We start from the raw sequence: 20872 nt of genomic DNA, 5'->3' as shown, positions 1-20872 counted from the left end.
CAGAGGATGTCTGTTTCTCTGCTGTTTAATGACACACAACCTGCAAAAAAGAAGCTGACTAGAATCTTTGTGGATATAATTTGCCTCAGTTTGGGAGTGATAACACTGCAGTAGGATGAGATAAAGTCTCATTTAGAGTGAAAGCAAGTTTCAGGTTCAAATGTTAAGATTTGCCGCAGGGGGATCACATAGATTGAGCTTAATTATATGATTTTCATCTAACCCTTACATAATTTTGCAGGTCAAATTTGACCCATTTTTACATTTAAGAGCAATAAAAACACCCTAAACGCCATTCTTTTGGCCTAAAAATTTTATAACTTTTCCTATAGTGACCCAGAATATTCAAAAATAGAAATATTTTTAAAATTATTTTTTGTGCAGCTGATATATTGTACATAGGGGGTGTTTTGGGTTAAATTTGATCCATAAATTACAAACTCAACATTAAAAAAATGTTCTCCTGTTTTATGTAAGGTCCATTATATCATGTGGTTGTTTTTTCTCCATAAACAAATAGTGTAAAACCTAGAGAATACACTCTCTCTGCCCTCTGAAAGCTTCATTAATGATTAATCACCCATTTATTAATGACTGATAAAGTATTTATGACTGAAAAATAGATTTGTCGTTCAGAAGTTAGGTGTAAAGACTAATTATGATGTGATACTGTGAAGGGTCAGCAAATGAACAGTATGTAAGAGTTGAAAGAACAAAGCTGTAGACATTTGGATGTGTAGATGCTACAGTTGCAGGTTGGTAGATAACTGTTTCTGAATTAGAGTAACCACATCAAAAGCCAGCAGGGCAGACAACCAGAACTAGATTTATACATTTGTTTTAGCCAGGATCAAAATATCTTACCCAGCTTCAGTTTGAATCCTGATCTGAACATTCCCAAAATGTTTAGACCAGCAATCAAGCCAATAGTTAAGTCGAGGTGGTGAGATTCCTAAATCCATATATCATCTATTACTCCTCTTTTTGGGATCATCCCTGAAGCAGCAGCTCTACCAGACACAAATTAGATTTTATTGCTTTCCTGACCTTTATTGCAAGATATTTGATATTTCTTGGAGGAATTTTCATCTGTTTTGTATATTATGAAGCTAGAAAGTATTATTTGCAAGGAGCAGATGCTATTGATGGTGTTCCTCTTTTTTTGGAATATGAAGAAAGTTGGAGTTGTTTGACTGCATATGAAGAGCAGAACATAGGAAGACTTAACCTAAGACCTATCCCCAGTGGCATAAATATTATTCAAGTTGTTTTTCTTTTTCTTTTATTGGTTTTTCAAATGTAGAAATTTGTCTCTATATATGTGCATATGTGTGTGTATAAATGCATGTGTGTGTACTATGTATACATATATAGGTATGTATATATACTGCATGTGTGTATATGCATATATATATATATATTTCTTGTTTTTTTCATATACCACTCAATGGTTACTGGAAGCTTAAATAAAAAGAAAATAGACCAAAAAAAAGTTGTTCTGAGTTGCAGTAACCCATCATAACCACTTGGGGTCACTATAACTGTTACTATGACATTTTATACACAAGGTTATCAATGAGTACAAAGCGTCATAATTAATCAATAAGTGAAATACTCCCTTTTTAAGATATAAAATATACAAGATATTCAATAATATTTAAAAAAATATATTCAATAATATTTAAAAATATATTCAATAATATTTAAAAATATATTCAATAACATGCCTTCATGTGTCAAAAACATTTACATTGTGAGACTATAGAAATATATTTTTTGACACAGGGTTGGCAGTGATTTTGGTGTAAATGGTGATTAAATATTGTTCACTGATCAGCAATGTGGGGGAAAAAAATCTTTGTTTAATGTGTTACATTTAAATTAAATTGACAAACAGTAGGTCTAAGTGGCAGTAGTCAGATTGCAGTACTGAGTTGTTTGCAATAGTTAGCATCAGTCTTACTTTCCAAACTCAATTTAAAGTGTTGAGGCCACTGTCTTAAAATGTTTAGGAATTATTTTTTCTCATATATATATAAACAATAATAGAAGATCTTACCAAAAAGGCCAAAATAAAGATAAAAAGAAAACAGTATGAAGTGTATAGATACTAATGTATGTAGACATTTCAGAAAGTCCCAACAGTGATGACATAGGCCTACACAGGAAACACATGCGCGGTTTGCTGCTGCCCTATGCTCTAGTTTTAGTCTGAGTGTTACTGTCAGTAACCAGAAATGTGACTCAAGAGGAAGTGCAACAAGTCGGGCCTTCTTTTACCTTTAATTGTCACTCAGTGATCTGTCATCATTCACCAAAAACATGATGCATGTCACTTTGAGCACTTAAACTGGCCCCACAAATTCCTCACAAAGCTTCCAAAAAACCCCACAAAGTTTAATGAAACAGTTGTACCTGTTGATTTGGGCAAAGTAGGGTCTGAACTGTAAAAAAGGTCATTATGTTAAATTTGAAAAAGTCACATTATATTATTTATATTTATATAAGGTACATATTTTACTAATATAGCTGAATCAGACACCAAATTCTTGAATTTTATTGTCAATTCTTTGTTTGGATTATTAGAACACTTCTGTGCATTTCTGTGTTGAAATATGTGTCATGTCTGTACTGAAACTATCCAAAGATTATTGATGGTGGAGGAGGAGTTGTCCCCTCTAGTTTGAAAGGTCACCTTCGGGGCCCCAGATGAAAGAAGGCCCTGCACTTAGAGCAGCAGGTGGACAATTTACTACCACACAGGTGGATGATTTATGATCACACAAGCTTCGTAGATGTCTCTACACCTTGTGCTACAACATTGCTGCAGGCTCAATACAGATGGTCCATTTTCAGAGGTGTGAAGCTCACTAGAAACAGCCTGAGGTCAGCTGAGTATCCAAACCACTTCCCCTCAACAGGTTGCAACACTCGGATTGCATGAAATAACCAGCATCATATCCTTTTTGTATTTAATTTAAAATGTGTTACATAACATACTGAGCACTAAACACATACCTGAGCTGAGGCATGGTTTATATAGCGTGTACTATGTAAAACATCTGGTTTCTGTTGTTTGACAGACGCATAAGGAGACCCTTATCTTTTTTCGGGATCAGTTCTGTCATTCATTGATATGAAACCACAGAATGATGATACTGTTGAGTGAATTATTACCTCTGCAGTGAGGAAGATAAAGGCTGTTAAAACAATAGCAGGAAACATGGCAACAGGAAGCTCAGATGTGCTTTCTATCTCATTGTATTATCGTATATATTGCAGATGCAAAGACTAGTTTTAACATGATAATTTAGGTATTTATTATATTTTTTCGTTATATGATATCACCCCACTTACCTGGACTGTTGCATCTTTGCTCTCTCTATAATTGCACTTCAATATGTTATTCGTGACATTTTTCTAGTTGTGTGTTTAATGTCCTCCTTTTCCTAGGGTCCTAGGGTTAGGCTAAATAAACCATAATAAACTAAAAACTCTATAAATATCACTTTCTTGACAGCATATCGGTGTTCATTTACTATTAGGAGTGTAATAATATAAACCATTATATAACGGCTCCACTCCCTACTCAGAGCTAATTATCACTTTTATTGGGATGAGCGCGCATCAGTAATCAATTCACAGCAGCACGGACCGATTTCGACTCGGCGATGACTGGCATCCGATACAGTCACTTGATTACGTCCATATTGGGCGACCATCTCACAGCAGTGTAGAGATGACTCCACCTTTTTCCAGCTCCATCTCAGGGTTGGGTCAGGAGGAAGATTTAAGCGGAGAGGAAGAGGAAGCGGAGCTAACTTCAAACACGCGCTGAGCCGTATTACATACCTGCCTTCGACAGTCTCGGCGCGTTTATTTCAGCACAAGTAAGTAACTTCTGAAACTGTTCTTACACAGTTTAACAGTTTGCCAAATGTTGACTTAATACGTCAATGAGGTTTAACTTCAGATGCGTTTATACCTTTTTTGGGAGGGGAGGCGGGGAGAGATGGAGGCGCGCTTTGGTAATTTTTACGCAGCGATATACTCATTCAGGTGTTTTTTTTGTTGTCTGTCTATACAAGTAAAATATGTTATACTAATAAAACACTTATTCTAGACTGTAAAATGAGAGTAGTTTTTTTTTTTTTTTTTTTTTTTTAAGAGAATTTAAGTAGCCTGAGTCACCCCTCACCTCGTGTCGTGTGCTGTGCCAAAATGTGTCTTCCTTGAAAACGTGTGTTTAGAGATTCAGTTTGCATACTAATTAGGTTAGTTACAGCTCTGTTTGGGCCTTTTATGATCCTGTATCTCATCATTAATTGCACCTGTGCTGCGGACAAAGAGCTCATTGACAGCCAGGCTCCCTCCTCACAGAGAGTATTGTTACTCTGCACTTTGAAGGCAGATGGTCCTGTTGACTGTCCTCTCTTTGTTGATTTATGCTGTCATACATCTGATAAGAGGTGTTTGAGGACATAGCGATACGTGTATTCATGTTCAGTAGGTGTGAATTATAGCAAATGTTGTTCCACCTTTTACTGATCAAAAGTGAAACTTACTGTACCTGCTGGCCAAATATGTTATAACTGTGCCTAACGGTTCATACGGGTCCAATAACTTGTCTTAGACTCTTGACAGCTTCAGTTTGTGGCTTTTTGTTTTACGAGATGGGCACAAATTGGTGACTGAGTCTAAGGAGCCAAGGAGCACATTTAAAGACAGATAGTGTCTGCTGTAGGTATGTTGTTAAGCGCCATTCTACTTCCTGTGGTAAGTCTATGTCCGCATGTTGTTTAGTCTTGGTGGAATCTGTTTTAACTCATGTTGAAACTGAATCCACAAGTGGCAACAAAGTGAGGATGTTTAACAAATTGATGACTAATGATTGATTTGGTTTTTCCAAGGGGGCTTACTTTGAAACATGCTTGTTTTCAGCATGAAGAGAACCTGCCAAAGAAGGTATCCGGAGAGGTTATTGAGGTCACTGGCTCAAGAGGGCTGGGTCAGGATTAATATTGTTCATGGTATCTAATTGTTGTCTTCTGACATAATCTCCTATAGGGATGCATCGATCAGCCAATTAATCGATTAGTCGACTGACAGAAAATTTATCAAGCAAGTATTTTGATAATCGAATAATCGTTTATTTGTCAAGCAAAAACGCTAAAAGTTTGCAGGTCGCAGTTTCTAGCATGTCAGGATTTTAAGCTTTTCTGAGTCATACATGATCATAAATAGAATATCTTTATGTTTTTGATAAAACAAGACATTTGAAGATGTCGCCATGAGCTTTAAGAAGTTAACAGGCATTTATCACTTTTGTCTTATTTTTCAAGTATTTCATCGGCAGATTAATAGTTGCAGCCCTAATCTCGTATCTCAAATCTGCCACAGCATGTAGGCTACATAGTCCATAACTTTTTTTTTTTTTTTAAGATTTTGTTCTAAAACGCTGACTCACTGAACAGAAGTTGAACTTTTATCATGTAAATCTGAATACTTGGGTAAATATTAACACCAACGTTTGATATCAAGATAACGTTCCTGATAAATTCTGTGATCATTTTGTCCTCTGTCCCTATTACTGGATGCAGCAGTGTTAGTAAGGGCTGGGTGACAAAATCAAATGTCACTATATTTTTGACCACATACCTCGATATCGATATATTTCCCAGCCCTTGTTAGTCTTGGCACATTTTTATCATTCTTAGTGAAAGACAAAACGGTTTTGAACCACATCTCATTTATGCACTATGGGGCAAGTTTACTCTTGAAGCTAAAATTGTAGGATTTCACCACACAAGTGAGCATCATCTGAGTCATCATCAAGTCGTGTACTAGCAGGCCCTCATTGATGCTTTTGTTCCCACATGACCGTCTCCTAAGGTGTATGGATCACTGACTCTATGTAGACATGTAAACATTAACGGTCGCTAACAACTGTGTGTGTGTGTGTAAGACAAAGGGCCTCAAGGTTAACTGGCCCAGGTGTATTTCTGATAACAATGTAAACAGTAGAGCAGCACTGTGACTGTTAACGCCTCAACGTTGCATGTTGTTATCTCTGCATCAGCCTCCAATGTCAACAGTTACTCTGAAGGACTCGCATTTAAGGCAAGAGGAGAACTGATATTAAAAGTCTCTTATCAACAGACAATGGAAATGCAGGCTGACTTGGGTGTGTTAAACCAGCACTCAAACTTCACAGTTGACCACAGCCTTCTGTTGGTCGCTCAGTAGCTGTAGTAAAATGTTGGTCATTCACTTTTCCATTACCGCATGCATATTGTATTCCCAGACAGTCTGAAGTTTAAAGGATCCTCATTGAAAACATCATGTTACATTTCAGAGACGAAACATGTAAGTGTCATTGAAGAATTTGACAGTTTATGATCGTGTCTTCTTCAGTGTTCCTCATCATTTCAAGCTTGTGGCTCTATGCTGATGGCCTCTGGCAAACTAAAATGGTCACACTGGATCTGAAAGTTGTTGGTTCACTTGAGACCCATGAAAATTAAGTTTTCATGATTTTTATGTTACAAGATTTATCTACAGAAAGCTTGTAGCAGCTCTGATCTTATAATTTAGCACCAAATTTTCACACTAAGTGGGAGTGAGAGGTTACTATTTGAACAACTTTGACATTCACAACATTTGCCCAAATGAAATGCTGAATGCCAGTTAAGGAGTCAGTTGTAGCATAAATCTCATCTAGTACAACTTTCAGTTCCACCCAAACCCCCACCAACTGTCTTAAATCTGTTCCTCTCACAGAAAGGTTAGACAGGAAGAAGTGTGAAGTTGTCTATTATCATTGACCGCTCAGGCACAGTTTGTCTGGTTGAAAACATTTGCTTTGATGTCATTGGTGGAGGTGTGGGCAGAACTTCAACATTAAACCCACACAGAGCAATCATCTTCACCTATACAGTATCAATTAAAATGCCTCAGTTGCTGTTAAGATTTTGGTTATACCTCTGACATCACTTACCCAATATAAATCTATGTAAAGAGTATATAGCAAAGAATTCATCAAACTTCTGAACCAGAGAAACTAGACTTGCATTGCTTTCCCATGTACTGTTTTAAAATATTACCAGCTGTATAGTTTTTAGGTTGTTTAAATATGCACTAGTGCAGCTTCTAAATAGCTGTAACGTGGTTTAACTTGTTCTCATGTAAACAGTTCAAGGGTAAAAAGTAAAGTCAGCAGTTTGTGCAGCTTGTGTGGCTACAATGTTTTTTTGTTTTTTTTTCATCAGTGATAATTTATTTGTTCTTTTCAGATTTAATTATTACTTTTCCTTTTCTGTTTTTGATCTTTAATATCTGCTTGCTTTTTCCCACGTGCTGTTAAACAGCTAGAATTGTAAAACAACTCAATTGCATAGCAGACATTTGCACAACTGGCCATTATTTCTCTCTGTTGCATAAGAGTTGTATCAGAAAATTGCAGTTGAATATTTACTACGGTTTTACATGTTTGAAAGTATCACAGTGGAAGTTCTTGTCATAGTAGCATCTGAGGTATTCTTGAAAGACATGGAGAGTGTCATTCCAGTCGTTGTAAAGTGTTGCGTAATCCCAACCGGTCTGCCAGGTCTGTTTTGCACTTGCCCCATTTATCAAGTCTGAAGTTGTTGATGAGTTTTAGCATGCTCTCCCATCTACAAGGGCACACTCTCGAGTGGGGAAAGAAAAAAAACAAAAAAAAAACCACTTCTTAGCTAATGGGTGCTAGTGGGAAAAGATAAAATGAAACATGTTATAATTGGACTGGATGTTCTAGCACAGATGTGAAACCAGTAATCAATATGCTGCCTTATGTCACTAACAGATGTGCATCATTCCACCTCGGGAGAAGCACAGTCAAGTGTTCACTGATTTGAAAACATAAACTTGGAGTTGGGAAAAAGTTTATGAACTTCATATCGTCAGAGCAATCCAGTTTCAGGTTGGGTGGTAATAGTATTTGTTTGCACTAAATGCAAACTAGTGTGTGTGTGTGTGTGTGTGTGTCTGTGTGTGTAGTTTTCTGCAGTTATAGCTCAGATAGTCCACATGTCAAAGTTCTATTAATTTTAGTTAAGTGATTGCTTGTTTTTGAGCAGGACCCTCCCAACAATCCCTATTACTTCTTCCTCTGTGTCTATAGGTTTGCTTGGAAATCTCTCAGATTACCAAGATGGAGGGATAATTAACACATTGCTCAAGTCAGAGCTTGTTACTTTTTGTCTTTCACTATGGTGGAAATCCATAATATTGCAGCTCCCTCTGTTAAACATCATTGTGCGGACACAGACTGAAGGATGCCACTATGCAAATTCCTTGCGTCACCTGCACCTGCTGAGCTGCAGTTGTTTGAGTTCATTCATTTGGACTCGATGCTCTATTGTTATCTGTGGAAAGTTTCAGAAATCTGAGTCGTCGGTGAGACCTGCAGAGGGGACGGGGAGGGGCGTGAGTAGAATACTGGCAGGTAGGGGCGATACTGCTGCCCCACCACCACCCACCCACCCTTACACAAACACAATGAAGGAGTAGACGGTGTAAACATGTCACTCTCGAGGCAAGTTCAGCGACATTCTTCTGTTCCGGATAACAGTTATTACCATCAGAGTATTTAGTTATTAAAGTCTGTTAAATTGTTTTTAAAATGGATTAACTGTACTAATTAGTTTATCATGGAGACTCAGGTATTTTTTTTTTATTATGTCATAAATCAGCCATGCATGGCTGGAAACCAACGGGCATATTCATAGCTATGAGGGTTAGGTGGATTGACTGCTCATTGAAATGAAATCCAGATGTTTGACATGCATAAGATGAAACGCTTTCTTATTATGCAATTTACAATTCAACCCCACCTGCTCATGCTTTTTTTTTTTCTTTAAAATATTTAGGTGCAACAAAAGGTGCTTTATAAAAAAAAAAAAAAAAAAAAAAAGTTATAGAGCAGAGATGCAGAATTTATCCTGTTACATTTCTTCTTAAAGAGTGGCACAACAACCAAAATATTTACTAAAAATGGAATAGCTTAGTTATTCAACGGTCTATTGGAAGTTTTGGATGGAAGTTATCGCCACTTCTTTCAGTGTTTTGTGAACCTAATAAGCATACGTTAATGAATAATGTTTTAACTGAGTATTGCGTCACTGCAACAATATTGTATAATACTGGATTTTTGAGGCTGCTTTGATAGTTTAGTCTTAAAATTGGTCAGAAGTGTTTCTCACAAACGCAACACAAATATTTAAAATATGTTTTTAATTTGCTTACTGAACTGTGACAGATTTGAGACAAATCTGATGATGATGCTGTATTAAAGCTGTTAAATAACTAACAAAACTGACAGTGACAGCAGATATATATTCTGAAGTTTTACACTTACTGAAAATTCAGTTATTATAAACAAATAAACCAAAAAACACAAATATTACAAAAGTATTGAACTTAAATCCAGAAAAATAAGGTCAAATATACATAAAATTTTGGCTTATAAAACACTTTGCAGTAATTTCTCTTTGCATGTCTGCCAAAATATTTAAGCTTATATCCACCAGTGATATTAAATCATTAATATATTGTTTTGTGTGCTCGCTCATGTGTCCAACTAGGCAGATGTCTTTGTGTTCACACCCCTCTCAGCCACACCCTGCTGACGACCCTTACTAGTCCAGACCAGTTTGCATTTTATGTTCCAGCCTTTTTTTAACTTGACCCTGTTTTGTTGAGCAATAGTACCTGAGGCTGAGGCTGGAGTAAACCTTGTATGGCTTCTCCTACTTTTGACAAATATGTCATCATAGCACATACCTAAGCATGTGCTGGACATGTTTTGAATGAGTTATATGATCCAGTAGTTTTTAAAGCTGCCTTCGATGACAAGGCGGCAGGACAAGTTTGGATGAGATGGAGTTGTAACCAGTGTGGAATGAGACTAGCTTGTTTTGTTTTGTTTCAGTAAAGCTTATTTTATCTTGGTTGTAATCTTGAGACACAGTTTATGTCAGACGTATCTGGACTGAGAAAACATGGGCCTCAGGTGACAGTGTTGTCCCTCTGGGCCAGGAACAGCACTCCGAGTGACTAATGCCTTTGTTTTCTCTCAAGTCAGATTGTCATCCCATTGGCCTGATAGGAATGTGAGTTACTGTTTTTGCCATGTGAGACTAGTAGTCACTTAGCTGATTTTTATCTGTTGTAGCTTTGGCATTCACTCTCTGGTAGAGTACGAAATTCTTCTGGATTGATGGTGCCTCCATTCAAGACTTGGAGTTCACCCTTTTCTGCTGACTCGTTGTGGAACTGTAATAAAAATCTCCTGTGGTAGATGACCATTGCAAAAAAAAAAAAAACATCTACTGGGCAGAATCTTGTCTGGAACCACCAATAATAAGATATTCATCTTAAAGCCATACCTCAATAATCTGACGTTACAGACCAGATTTAATCCGTGCTCACCTACGTATGCTGCACTGGAGGGTTTCACGTGGCATAGCACGAACTGAGATGTCTACAGCGACAAAGGCCTTGGCAGCAAAGTCAGACTCCTCGCACCAGTGTGAGACATGCTGGTGGATATTCTGGGACACTTGTGCTCACTGCTCTTAATGCATTTGCTGCGCACACTTGAATGTATCCTGAGTTTTCACTCTCTGCAGTATCTCTCATTATACTGCATTGATTTAAGTGTAATTTAATGTTATTAAGCTATAGCAGCTTGCCAAACACACTTTAAATTCACATCCAACAGATGTGACTTGATTCGATGCATTTCAAGTTGAAGTTTATAGATGTGCGATCACTTAGTAGTTGTAATGAATTGACTTGTAATCTAAAATGACAAGATGTATTTAGTTTGGCACAGAGCCCCGGAAACGGGGTGTATCTACGTACAACACGTGTCTAGTCTGGAATTTTACTGACTTGTTCTCCTGAGCGTGTGTAATTGCTTTATAAAATGTGAAATATTTACACTATTCATACTCTACACTGCTGCTAAAGCCTTATGAAAACTGAAAATTAAGTATTTCTACTTTGTCTTAAAATGTCGTCCATGCAGTGGATGATAAATCAATCAATATTCATATAATGATTAATGAATTCATATAACTGAGTTCAGTAATTGTCATGTACTATTAAAATAAACCAATATTCAACTTTTTGCTGTAAAATCATTTTTAGAATTGCCTCTCTAGATATATTTGTTTAGAAGTTGCTCCATCCTTTTATCTTCCATTTGCAGTTTTTGAGATGAGGAGTTTTGAATGTAAAGTTTGAGAAATTTTGAAGGTATCCATCATCTGGCAAATACATCCAACAATCACAAGGGGAACCAGCAAGTTAACATTCATTTTGTTATACAGTTGCAACGATTAGTCAATTAGTCAATCTACAGAACATTAATCGACAACTATTTTGATAATCGAATAATCTTTACTGTCAAAAACTTCTGTCTTTGACAGTAAATAGACTTTTACTCAAGTAGAGTTACAACGGGTGAATTACCTGTGCTAGTTAAAAAAACAAAAAAACAAAAACACTTTTACTTTCTTTACATGACTGCCAATGGTTTGTTTTGGTTTAACTGGTCCTCGTTCAGTCACAGATTGGCAAAGTCTGAATGTGGGCAGGTGTGATGACTATCACGTTTCAGAAGTCAACCATATCAGTAGTCACAGAGTTAACTGCTTTTGTAAACCACCATCATTGGCATTTCCGCATCCATCTTTCCTCAGTTTCTGGCATTGCTGCTTATGCAAGGTGGGAATAGGTGTTAGTGTCACAGGGCAAGATGACTATCGTTTTTGAAATGGAGCTGTCAGCAAAGATAGACGAGAGCCACGATCTACTTTGTTGTCAGGTGTGTTTCGGTATTTGGGGGAGGGGCTGAAATGGACTGGAGTGTCAGCTCCCCACCCCACCCCCCAATGCCCTCAAGGCCAGTGACGAGTAAAACCAGCCCAGTCAGTCTCAGCTACAATGCAACACTGAGGAGGGCATTTTCAATGACAAGATCACCTACAATCAGTGATTTGAACAGCCAAAATCTTGTTTTATTAATATTATTCACAATATGCTTTTAATAGCATTTAAAGATGTTCTTATTGCTGTTTTGTTTTTTACTTATAAGCCTTCCAAAGCTACATTTTATGAGCATGGGTTAGCTTTGCAAGGCTAATTTACATCTGTATTGGTCTGCAAGAGTGAACATTGTCTTGCACATTGATGACAAATCTGTGACTTGATCTTTGAAATTCATGTTTAAGTCATTGTGTGCAGTTTTGATGAGACAGCAGTAGTAGCTACATCTCTATATTCTTATACTTGAAGAAATGATGAATGAAACGACAAGGTTGCCCTATGCATTCTTGCCTGCATCGACCATGTACTTGCTGACAAGACTGAAATTATACTGTGTGCAGAAAAACATAACAACTACCATTACTATCATTATAATTTGTTCCTCTTTCAAACAGTTGGGTGTGACTGTAAGATCAGAGTAAGTGATTTCCTATCAGAGAGAGCGAAACCTCGTTACGTCACACTCGGAAGAATTTTAAGCATTATCGTATGAGTCATGTCTTCCTTAGCGACAATCATTTTTGTCTGCCATTAGCTTCACTATCCAACCTTGAGTAAACACTGACGTTTTATGACCATTTGAGCTTGAGTGTACTTGATGTATTTATAATGATGGCTAGATTTGGGAGTATATGAAGCAAACAAGTTGTAGATCTGGGCCAAATATTGAGCAGAATTTCAATTCTAAACGGTATAATAGCCTACATAAATTGAAATCATATGTATAATTTTGGCTGACAAACCAGAAGGGAGCTGATGTGCTGCAGTTTGAAAGGAACGTACACTTTTGCTCCTGTTTGAGGCATTTTAGTCATGACATTGATTATCTCTCAACACAGAGAGAGAAATGGAAGCTATTTTTTGCTTTATGGGTGTTGGCCGGGTAGAGAGCCAGTGAAGGCGTAACAATGGCCCCCTTCATGATAACAGAGTCGCCACTGATTTCTCGCCCGCTGCCTGTGAATAATATTATCAGCCCACCCCCCGAGAGGACTTGCAGGGCAGAGTCGTGTGTTTGTATGTATTGCCATGGATAGAGGGTGTGTCCAGGAGAGTAAGAGGGTGGGAGGGAGGGGTGGTGGTGGGGGGGAACTCTGACTTATTGAAGTCAGGGCGGTGGTCACAAAGTAGCCAGTCGAATTTTATTTGAGGGTGTTTTTGTAGCGTGGGTATAAATGGGGGCCATCTCTCTCTCACCCCAGTTGTACTCTGTCTTCGACGCTCGCCTTTCACACAGTGCTTTCTCTCTCTCTCTGTCTCTCTCTCTCTGTCTCTCTCTCTCTCTCTGCGCTCTGGCTCGACCTCCTTCCCTCCCTTTCCTTCTCTGAGCTAGTTATTCATCCACTGTATGAGTCAGGGAGGGTGGGGATCTGGAAGACTGCTGTACCAGTCACACTTTGTCAGTTTACTTTCTCATTCCCTTACCCCATCTCTCTCTGTCTCTCTCTTTCTCCTTGTTCTGCTGTTTTTCTCTCTTTTTGCTGCTGCTGCCGCCCCAGCCTGCCTGCCCGCCTGCCTGCCTGCCTCCCTCCTGCCTGCCTGCCTGCCCTTTTTAGTTCAAGGAGAGGCTGTGAAAGACGAATCCACACAGGCACAAACTGGCTTTTGATGATTTAAGGGGAAATTTCTAGTCTCAACAAGGTAAGTTGCTCAATGTTGCACAAAAGGGGAGCTAACTTGTGTGTGTGTGTGTGTGTGTGTGTGTGTGTGTTAAGCCTGCCCACATGTTGAGCAGCTCAGGGTGTTTTTTTTTTTTTTCTTTTTTTTTTTTCTTTTTTCCTCAGGGAAGGTCTCTGTTCTTTTGGTATTTGAGGATCCCGGGCTGTTCTGTTTTAAAATGTCCTCTCGTGGCAGTCCTTTTATAACAGATGCTGTACTATGTGTTTGACTAAAGGCTGCTCCGCTGTGATTTTTTTTTTTTCTCTTCCTCCTTCTTGCTCCAGTTTGTTCATCATTAACTCCTACCTCGTGAGTGTGAGCTCCCTTTTTCCATCCCTATGATTCATTGACACGGTTCTCATAGGAAATGTTCCCCCTCCCTTTCCACTGTGTTATATCTCCTTGGTAGATGTGAACTAGCCACCTTATTGTCAGGGTTGCCTATAATGAGTGGATGGTTGTGGTGGGACATTAGAAAGAGTTACACCTTTTTTGTAGAAGTATTAAACAACTTTATTTTTGTCAAATAGCAAAGGGCTGTAAATCATGTACATTTCTGCTGGGAAGTCACAGAAGCCATTGTCTAAAGGTAGACCGGTTTTTGAGTGGTCATGTGTCTGCAGCTAAATTGCTTCACTCCATCATGGGAAAAATACAACAGACACTTTGTTGGACCCCTCTCACAGTTATGAAGAAGTTCCTGTCCTCTTGTTGACTTGCTGCTAATATTGCTGATATAGCTGAACTATGACAAGTGGTGACAAGATTCAGTTAACAACTGGTCCAAATTCTGAGGATGAAACATAAGCCTTTAATTGGTGGAGATTAGAAGCAGTTGGTGGTGTCATTATGTTTGAGCTCATTGCAAACCAGATGCAAGGAGTAGTACAGAGGTGTCAGAGCAGTGAGGTGCAGTAAAACTTCTGTTTAGTAGTGAAATGGCTTCATCAGTCGATGGCAGGTTTTGTTGTTTCACCAAGCTGGAATGGAAGGGGCTTCATTTTCAATTTCTTTAAACTTCTATCTTCATCTGGGTCTTCATAGTGTTTTTTTTCTTCTTAGTGTTGTCATGATCAAAAGACTATCCCCCTGACTTGCACATTCAGTTTTACTATTGGTCAGTATTAAAAAGATCCACTCCAGAACGAGTCATATGTTGCAATTTTACTACAGTAGTTCCCACATGAAGTTTTCAGAATCTCCCAAATGACTTCTGAATAATCAAATTTTGCACTGTTCCAGTGTCTGCAACATAATTTGATCAACCCCTGAAAGTGGCACTTAGTGCCATGAAACTGATCTGTTCCCATGTCTAAACTGTCACACTTTAATGCATTACTGACATAATTGGCAGTTAATGGAGAACTTTAGCTTTAAGAACTCCATAAAATTTCCGAACAAATAATGAATTCAAATTTTAGGTGTGATTGGACATCACATTCGAAATTACTGCAATCAAATTATCAACTCAAGGTCACTTTGTTACAATAACATTGGTCCTACCACTAACCTGACCAGATGATCATCTGATCAATTTAACTGTTCAGCATTTTTCCTCAGAACAAGACAGACTCTGCACCTTGATGTTTGCACTCACCACAGACATGATGGTGCTCTTGTTGCAATGTGAGGCGCCTGACCAAATGCCTCATCGTCGGTTCAAAAACAACCACAGCTTTATGTGTAAGAGTTTTCTGAAATGTTATGTATCTGATTTGTTATACAAACAACCACCACCATTTGCACTTCTGGTGATAACACTGAGGCCCGCACATGCACAAAAACACCAGTTTTTTCAGTTCCTCACCAAACGGAAGGAAGTCAGTCAGCTGGGTCGAGTGTGGCTGTCACAAATTGGTGTGGAATGCTGAACTCAATCACCTACAAGCTTAACTAGAAGATTGACCAGAAAGATACTGCAGTGTTTACATAACCCTGTGGTTAACAACTGAAAAACCCTGAGGTGAACAAACTGCAGGGGGTATCTACAAAAGAAAGAAGAATGTTCAGTTTGTGAGATATAATCTGTTTTCATTGTAGCTTTTCTTTGTTAAGCCTCTGCCTTTAAACATATTTTGACTTTTAAATGTTAAGAAATTAAGAATAATGAAATTCAGTAAGGTGAATCTAGGTAAAACTCTGTCCTCCTTTTTTTTATATAAAAATCTAATCATAAATGAGGTTAACATAGGCAGATTAAGGCCAATTGATTTGTTGTGCAAAATTGTGTTAAAATTGTGTTTTTTTTACATCAATTGAAGTTTTCACTGAGGTGGTTGCAGGCTTAAATGCCCTTGAAAAAACACCCCATGTCTGATTTCCTGCATTTCCTTTCAAATTACACTTCCTGTTTGACATCCTGTGATAACTGGAAGCATTTTTATGAAATTTTAAAGCTCAAAGCTCATTGCTGGCAGAATGCCTATCTGTAATTTTCTGTATACTGTGACGTCTCATGAAAAGTATTTGTTTTATACTGTTTTCCCGTTTCTCATAGCAGCAGCTGCATGAGCTTTGCTCCCTACCCTGCACATTGAGCAAGAAATTATTAGCTTTTAATTATATTGGCTTAAGGAGGGCTGTTCTTTAGTCTCAGGGCAGTGAAAACACAGGCAACAAACACAAGCTCCCTCTGGGTCCAGTGCGGTGAGAGGAGACCGCACCCTGCCTGTCCTCTACTTTGTGAATATGCTAGAGTTTACACTTGATATGGTTAAGCCTTTGTAAACACCAAATACCCAGACCTGAAAACTACAGCAACATTCCTGCATGCATGCTGCATGTTATGGCACTTTCCACAGGCAAAACATTGCTCACCATATTTGTAGTTGAACTGATAGAATCAGTTATCCAATAAATGTGGCTACTGTACAACATGGAGGAACTTTGAGGTAGTTGAGGAACTTGTTTCTGCAGTTTGTGTTTTTAGTTCAGTGATGGGGAACTTCCCTTTTACTTTTTTTTTGTTTGTGTTATTTTTTTATTTTTATTTTTATGCCTCCTGTAGGGTCAGTAGACAGGGTATTGTGTCTTAACTTCTGGCTTGACTCCTGTACACAAATAGTGTGCCGCCTCACCGTGGGATGAGGGAAGCCCTCCCAGTTCCCTGTAACCCCTCCTCTCTGATATCAGGCGATGTCTGATGAGTGGTTGGAGCTGGGGCAAACCATCCTGGGATTTTCTTGGTTGGTGTTTGGTTGGGGTGGGATGAGCTCAATAATTGCATTTTAGTCCAGCTAAATGAAGAAATGTCACAATGCACCTCCTTGGAGGCATTTATTGGTCACGGGACGATCACTAGCAAGACACGAGCGACGAATTCAAGGCGTGATAATAATTTATATATATATTTTTTCTACCCTTGAAGGAGATTATTGGTGATTTTCTTTTTAAATCTATTTGCTGTCTAGAAATGGTTAATCACTTTTATAAGCATTAAACTATGCAAACTGCTGTGCATTTAAACTGTTATGCTGCACAATGATATGGTGTGACAGAAGATGAATAAAATTGACAGGAAAGAAGAATGTTACAGTTTAGTCCTTTTTACAGACAAAAGGTCTACACCTGGGCATGAGATGACATGGCTGAGATGTATATCTTTGTTTTTTGGCATACAAGATTGGTCTGAATAGTTCTTGAAATAGTGATTTCCTTTTTGAACTTGTTTTGAAATTCCTGTAATGGGTTTGGTGGAAAGCTTTGGCAAGGTAAAACAAACTATCAGTGCTTTTTTAAGTTGTGTTTTTTTTTTTTTTTGCAGATAAGTGGGTCACTCACAACAATACAAGACAGCAGACATGCTTCAGGAGATTCAGGCGATTGGCTCACATGCCATGGATATCTATGACTACCTCTTGGCGGGATTGGGTAAGCTATTTTACATAACTAAATACAAAAAGTTCATTTTGTACAATTGTTTGTTTGTAATTTTATTTATTTATTTTTGTAGATCCCAGGCTGAAGGAATATCCACTGATGCAGAGTCCTATTCCAATGACCGCAATATTGCTGAGCTACCTGTTCTTCGTACTGTACCTGGGACCTCGTATAATGGCCAATCGCAAGCCCTTCCAGCTAAAGGAAGCCATGATAGTCTACAACTTCATGCTTGTGGCACTGTCAATATTCATTGTCTATGAAGTAAGAATGTATTGTCTAAAAGATGTATAAAGAATTTACTTTTCTCATATTTTGAACATTTCTGGATGAACTGACTTACTTGTTGTCATTTAGTTCCTTATGTCTGGTTGGGCCACAACCTATACCTGGCGATGTGACCCAATCGATACCTCTGACAGCCCTCAAGCACTTCGAGTAAGTCCACGTATACAATTCTCATACAATTCTTTACTGTTAATGAATGAACGGTTCTCCTATTAACTCAAGTCTTTTAATCTCCTTGCTAGATGATCCGAGTGGCTTGGCTGTTCTGGTTCTCCAAGATTATCGAGCTCATCGACACAGTAAGTCCAGTCCATTTAACCTGATGCCTTGCTGCACAGCTTGTGTCTTTTAAAGTTTGGCTTAAATAAAAAAAAATATCCTCTTTTGGTCAGATCTTCTTCGTTTTGAGGAAAAAGCACGGCCAGATCACCTTCCTGCACATCTTCCACCACTCCTTAATGCCTTGGACCTGGTGGTGGGGAGTTGGTTATGCTCCTGGTGAGTACACATTAACTAAATTTGTCAGAGTTTGAAAATGATTAATGGAGGGGTGAAAGCAGCTGGTGGGTTATAGGATAGTTCCTGCTTACCGATCGTGTACATTTGGACCTGTACAATCAGATATAACAGCCACCCTTTGATTTCTGGTTCAAAAAACCTTGAGCGGGCTAACTGTAACCTACTGTATTGTTTAGTCATAAGAAAATGATTAACCAAGAGTCTTTGAACAAAACCTCAATGGCCTCTTGATTCCTTGCTAGGTCAGAGGGTTTTTGTTTCACTGGTCTGAGTCAGACTAATTTCTGTGATTATTACTCCAGGTGGAATGGGATCCTTCCATGCCATGGTGAATTCTACCGTCCACGTCATCATGTATTTCTACTACGGCCTTGCTGCTGCTGGACCACGCTTCCAGAAGTTTTTGTGGTGGAAGAAATACATGACTGCCATTCAGCTGGTACATATACACACTACTGTCTCACTCTCAGACAACATAAAGTAGCATGAATGAGTTTTTGTCTTAAACTGCTCTGGTCATGTGAGCATGTTCTGTCAAATTCCAAATATAGTGCCTTTGCTCCAAAGGCACAGAGACAAATTGTTGTAAATTTGTTTATATTACATGCTTGAGTGACACTTCCTGGTTTCCTCCCAACAGACCCAGTTTGTCCTGGTGTCTCTTCACGCCACGCAGTATTACTTCATGGACAGCTGCGACTACCAGTTCCCCATGGTTATCCACCTCATCTGGATGTACGGAACCTTCTTCTTCGTGCTGTTCTCCAACTTCTGGGTCCAGGCTTACGTGAAGGGTAAGCGGTTGCCAAAGCAGGACATGAAGCAGTGTCGGAACGGCACAGCGGTGTACACGAATGGCAAACACCACGAGAACGGCAGCAGCATCAAGAATGGATCCACCAACGGCTCTGCTCACCACGAGAACGGCAGCTCTCACATGGGCAAGATGAAGAAGGCCTAGGATCTCTGGAAGGAGACACCCAAGAAGAATGACTCTGTGAACCTGTTAAAACTACTACGGATTCCAAAGATAATTTTGGCTGTTTCTTTTCCTGCTTTTAGTTTTATATGCAAAACGGGGGGAAATGACGTGGTCGATGATTTTCACAGTTGGTTTGTTTGTTTCTTTGAGATGGGGAACATCTATGGAGCACAATGTATGAAGAGAAGATGTTTTTACCTAAACGTTATCTTCACTGATGTTGCAAACAACCTTTTAGTTCAGTATCACATCACACTGGTGGCCTTTCACCCCACTTACCTCACTACTTATCTGACCCCCATGTCGTCATGGCCCCCCCTGTGGACAGATGACTGTACAGTTTCTATCAAACCTGAAAATACTTTTTGTAAATAGTTTTACAACACACACAAAAAAAGAACTAATTGTATTGGTATGCTCTAGACTTTCTAAATTGTGTATTTAAAATTAAAATGCCAATAAATTCCATTTTAATTATCTTGTTATACATTTTGTGTGTCAGTATTTTGTGTATGTGTGTGCACATTTACACAAAGCCCAGTTGCTTTGGTGAGTAAATAGCTGAAAGGTTTTCAGTTGTAGTTGTCATGTCTTGAGGAAGACTGACATTGTGTTGTGTTGCAACAAAGAGGGAAAGTATTTGCTTTGCTTGCTTGTGCCTCTTGACTTGACTATCCCAAGAATGTGGAGCAAGTAGGAGGTAAACAAGAGACCCATTCTGCTTTGTTTAAAGATTCAAGCAGCATAGAGAAGGCATCCTGCAGACCGGATCCACACCCACCCAACTCCACTGTCAGCTGGTTCATTAGGGTCAGGGTAAAATGTTCATTAGTACTCTAAGAAAAAGTGTTTTACATCCATTCAGTCTGCAGCTAAATAAACCATTGATCCAGTATGCAAAATAGTGACATATACTGTGGTCAAATTAAACTGCAACAGCAGCCTTTCCTTCACTGAGCATACCTTGACGCAACTTAAAAATAACCTCTTTTAAAAAGTTGCCTTATGAAACTGATCTTGTGGGCAGAAAATGGTTCTAGTTTGAGTGTGAACCAGTCGTTGAAGTATTTTTATCCTTAAGTAAAACTAACACTGATACTGAAAATACCCCTAAGTAAATCTCCTGCATTCAAAGTCTTTGTAAAAGTAGGCCTACAGAAATATCAAAATACGACAACAAAATGTACCTGCAGTATCAAAAGTGAAAGTACTCATTATGCAGGCGAATGGCTCCTGTCATGTTTATATATTGTTATTACTGATTACCATGTAAGCTGCATATTATTGCAGCTGGTTGTAGTTAAGCTAATTCTAACTTTACAAATGCATTGTATGCAATGCATATTGCAACAGGAAACCGTCAGTCAGTTTATCTCACCTGCACCTGGTTCAGAAACGCAGCAGTCAGGCTCCTCACTGGAGCCATGAAGAGACCACGTCTCCCCTTTACTG

The 20872-nt window shown here is 38.6% G+C and overlaps 1 protein-coding gene across 3 annotated transcripts; it reads left to right on the top strand.

The window, feature by feature from the left end:
- The first annotated feature begins 3731 nt into the window (after positions 1-3731).
- elovl1b (ELOVL fatty acid elongase 1b) lies at positions 3732-19907 on the top strand. 3 transcript variants are annotated; one of them, XM_042416468.1, is made up of 9 exons: positions 3732-3890; positions 13593-13734; positions 17516-17622; positions 17705-17895; positions 17989-18069; positions 18162-18218; positions 18312-18417; positions 18741-18877; positions 19079-19907. In XM_042416468.1, the coding sequence occupies exons 3-9, from the start codon at positions 17553-17555 to the stop codon at positions 19397-19399; spliced, it is 963 nt and encodes a 320-aa protein (XP_042272402.1). In that variant the 5' UTR covers positions 3732-3890; positions 13593-13734; positions 17516-17552; the 3' UTR covers positions 19400-19907. The 3 variants fall into 3 exon arrangements, with proteins under 3 accessions (XP_042272402.1, XP_042272403.1, XP_042272404.1); XM_042416469.1 differs by lacking the exon at positions 13593-13734; XM_042416470.1 differs by lacking the exons at positions 3732-3890; positions 13593-13734 and adding an exon at positions 15317-15435.
- The last annotated feature ends 965 nt before the right edge of the window (positions 19908-20872 follow it).

Source organism: Thunnus maccoyii, chromosome 7, assembly GCF_910596095.1.
Source record: "Thunnus maccoyii chromosome 7, fThuMac1.1, whole genome shotgun sequence".
Lineage (NCBI taxonomy): Eukaryota > Metazoa > Chordata > Actinopteri > Scombriformes > Scombridae > Thunnus > Thunnus maccoyii.
This window is presented reverse-complemented; position numbering and strand designations above follow the sequence as displayed.

What these genes read in the sequence shown, in the direction of transcription:
- elovl1b (XM_042416469.1), top strand. Translation starts at nt 17,553, where the DNA reads ATGCTTCAGGAGATTCAGGCGATTGGCTCACATGCCATGGATATCTAT. An exon ending in ACAGCCCTCAAGCACTTCGA is followed by an intron (nt 18,070 to 18,161) that starts GTAAGTCCACGT and finishes TCTCCTTGCTAG; the next exon opens with ATGATCCGAGTGGCTTGGCT. An exon ending in ACATGACTGCCATTCAGCTG is followed by an intron (nt 18,878 to 19,078) that starts GTACATATACAC and finishes TCCTCCCAACAG; the next exon opens with ACCCAGTTTGTCCTGGTGTC.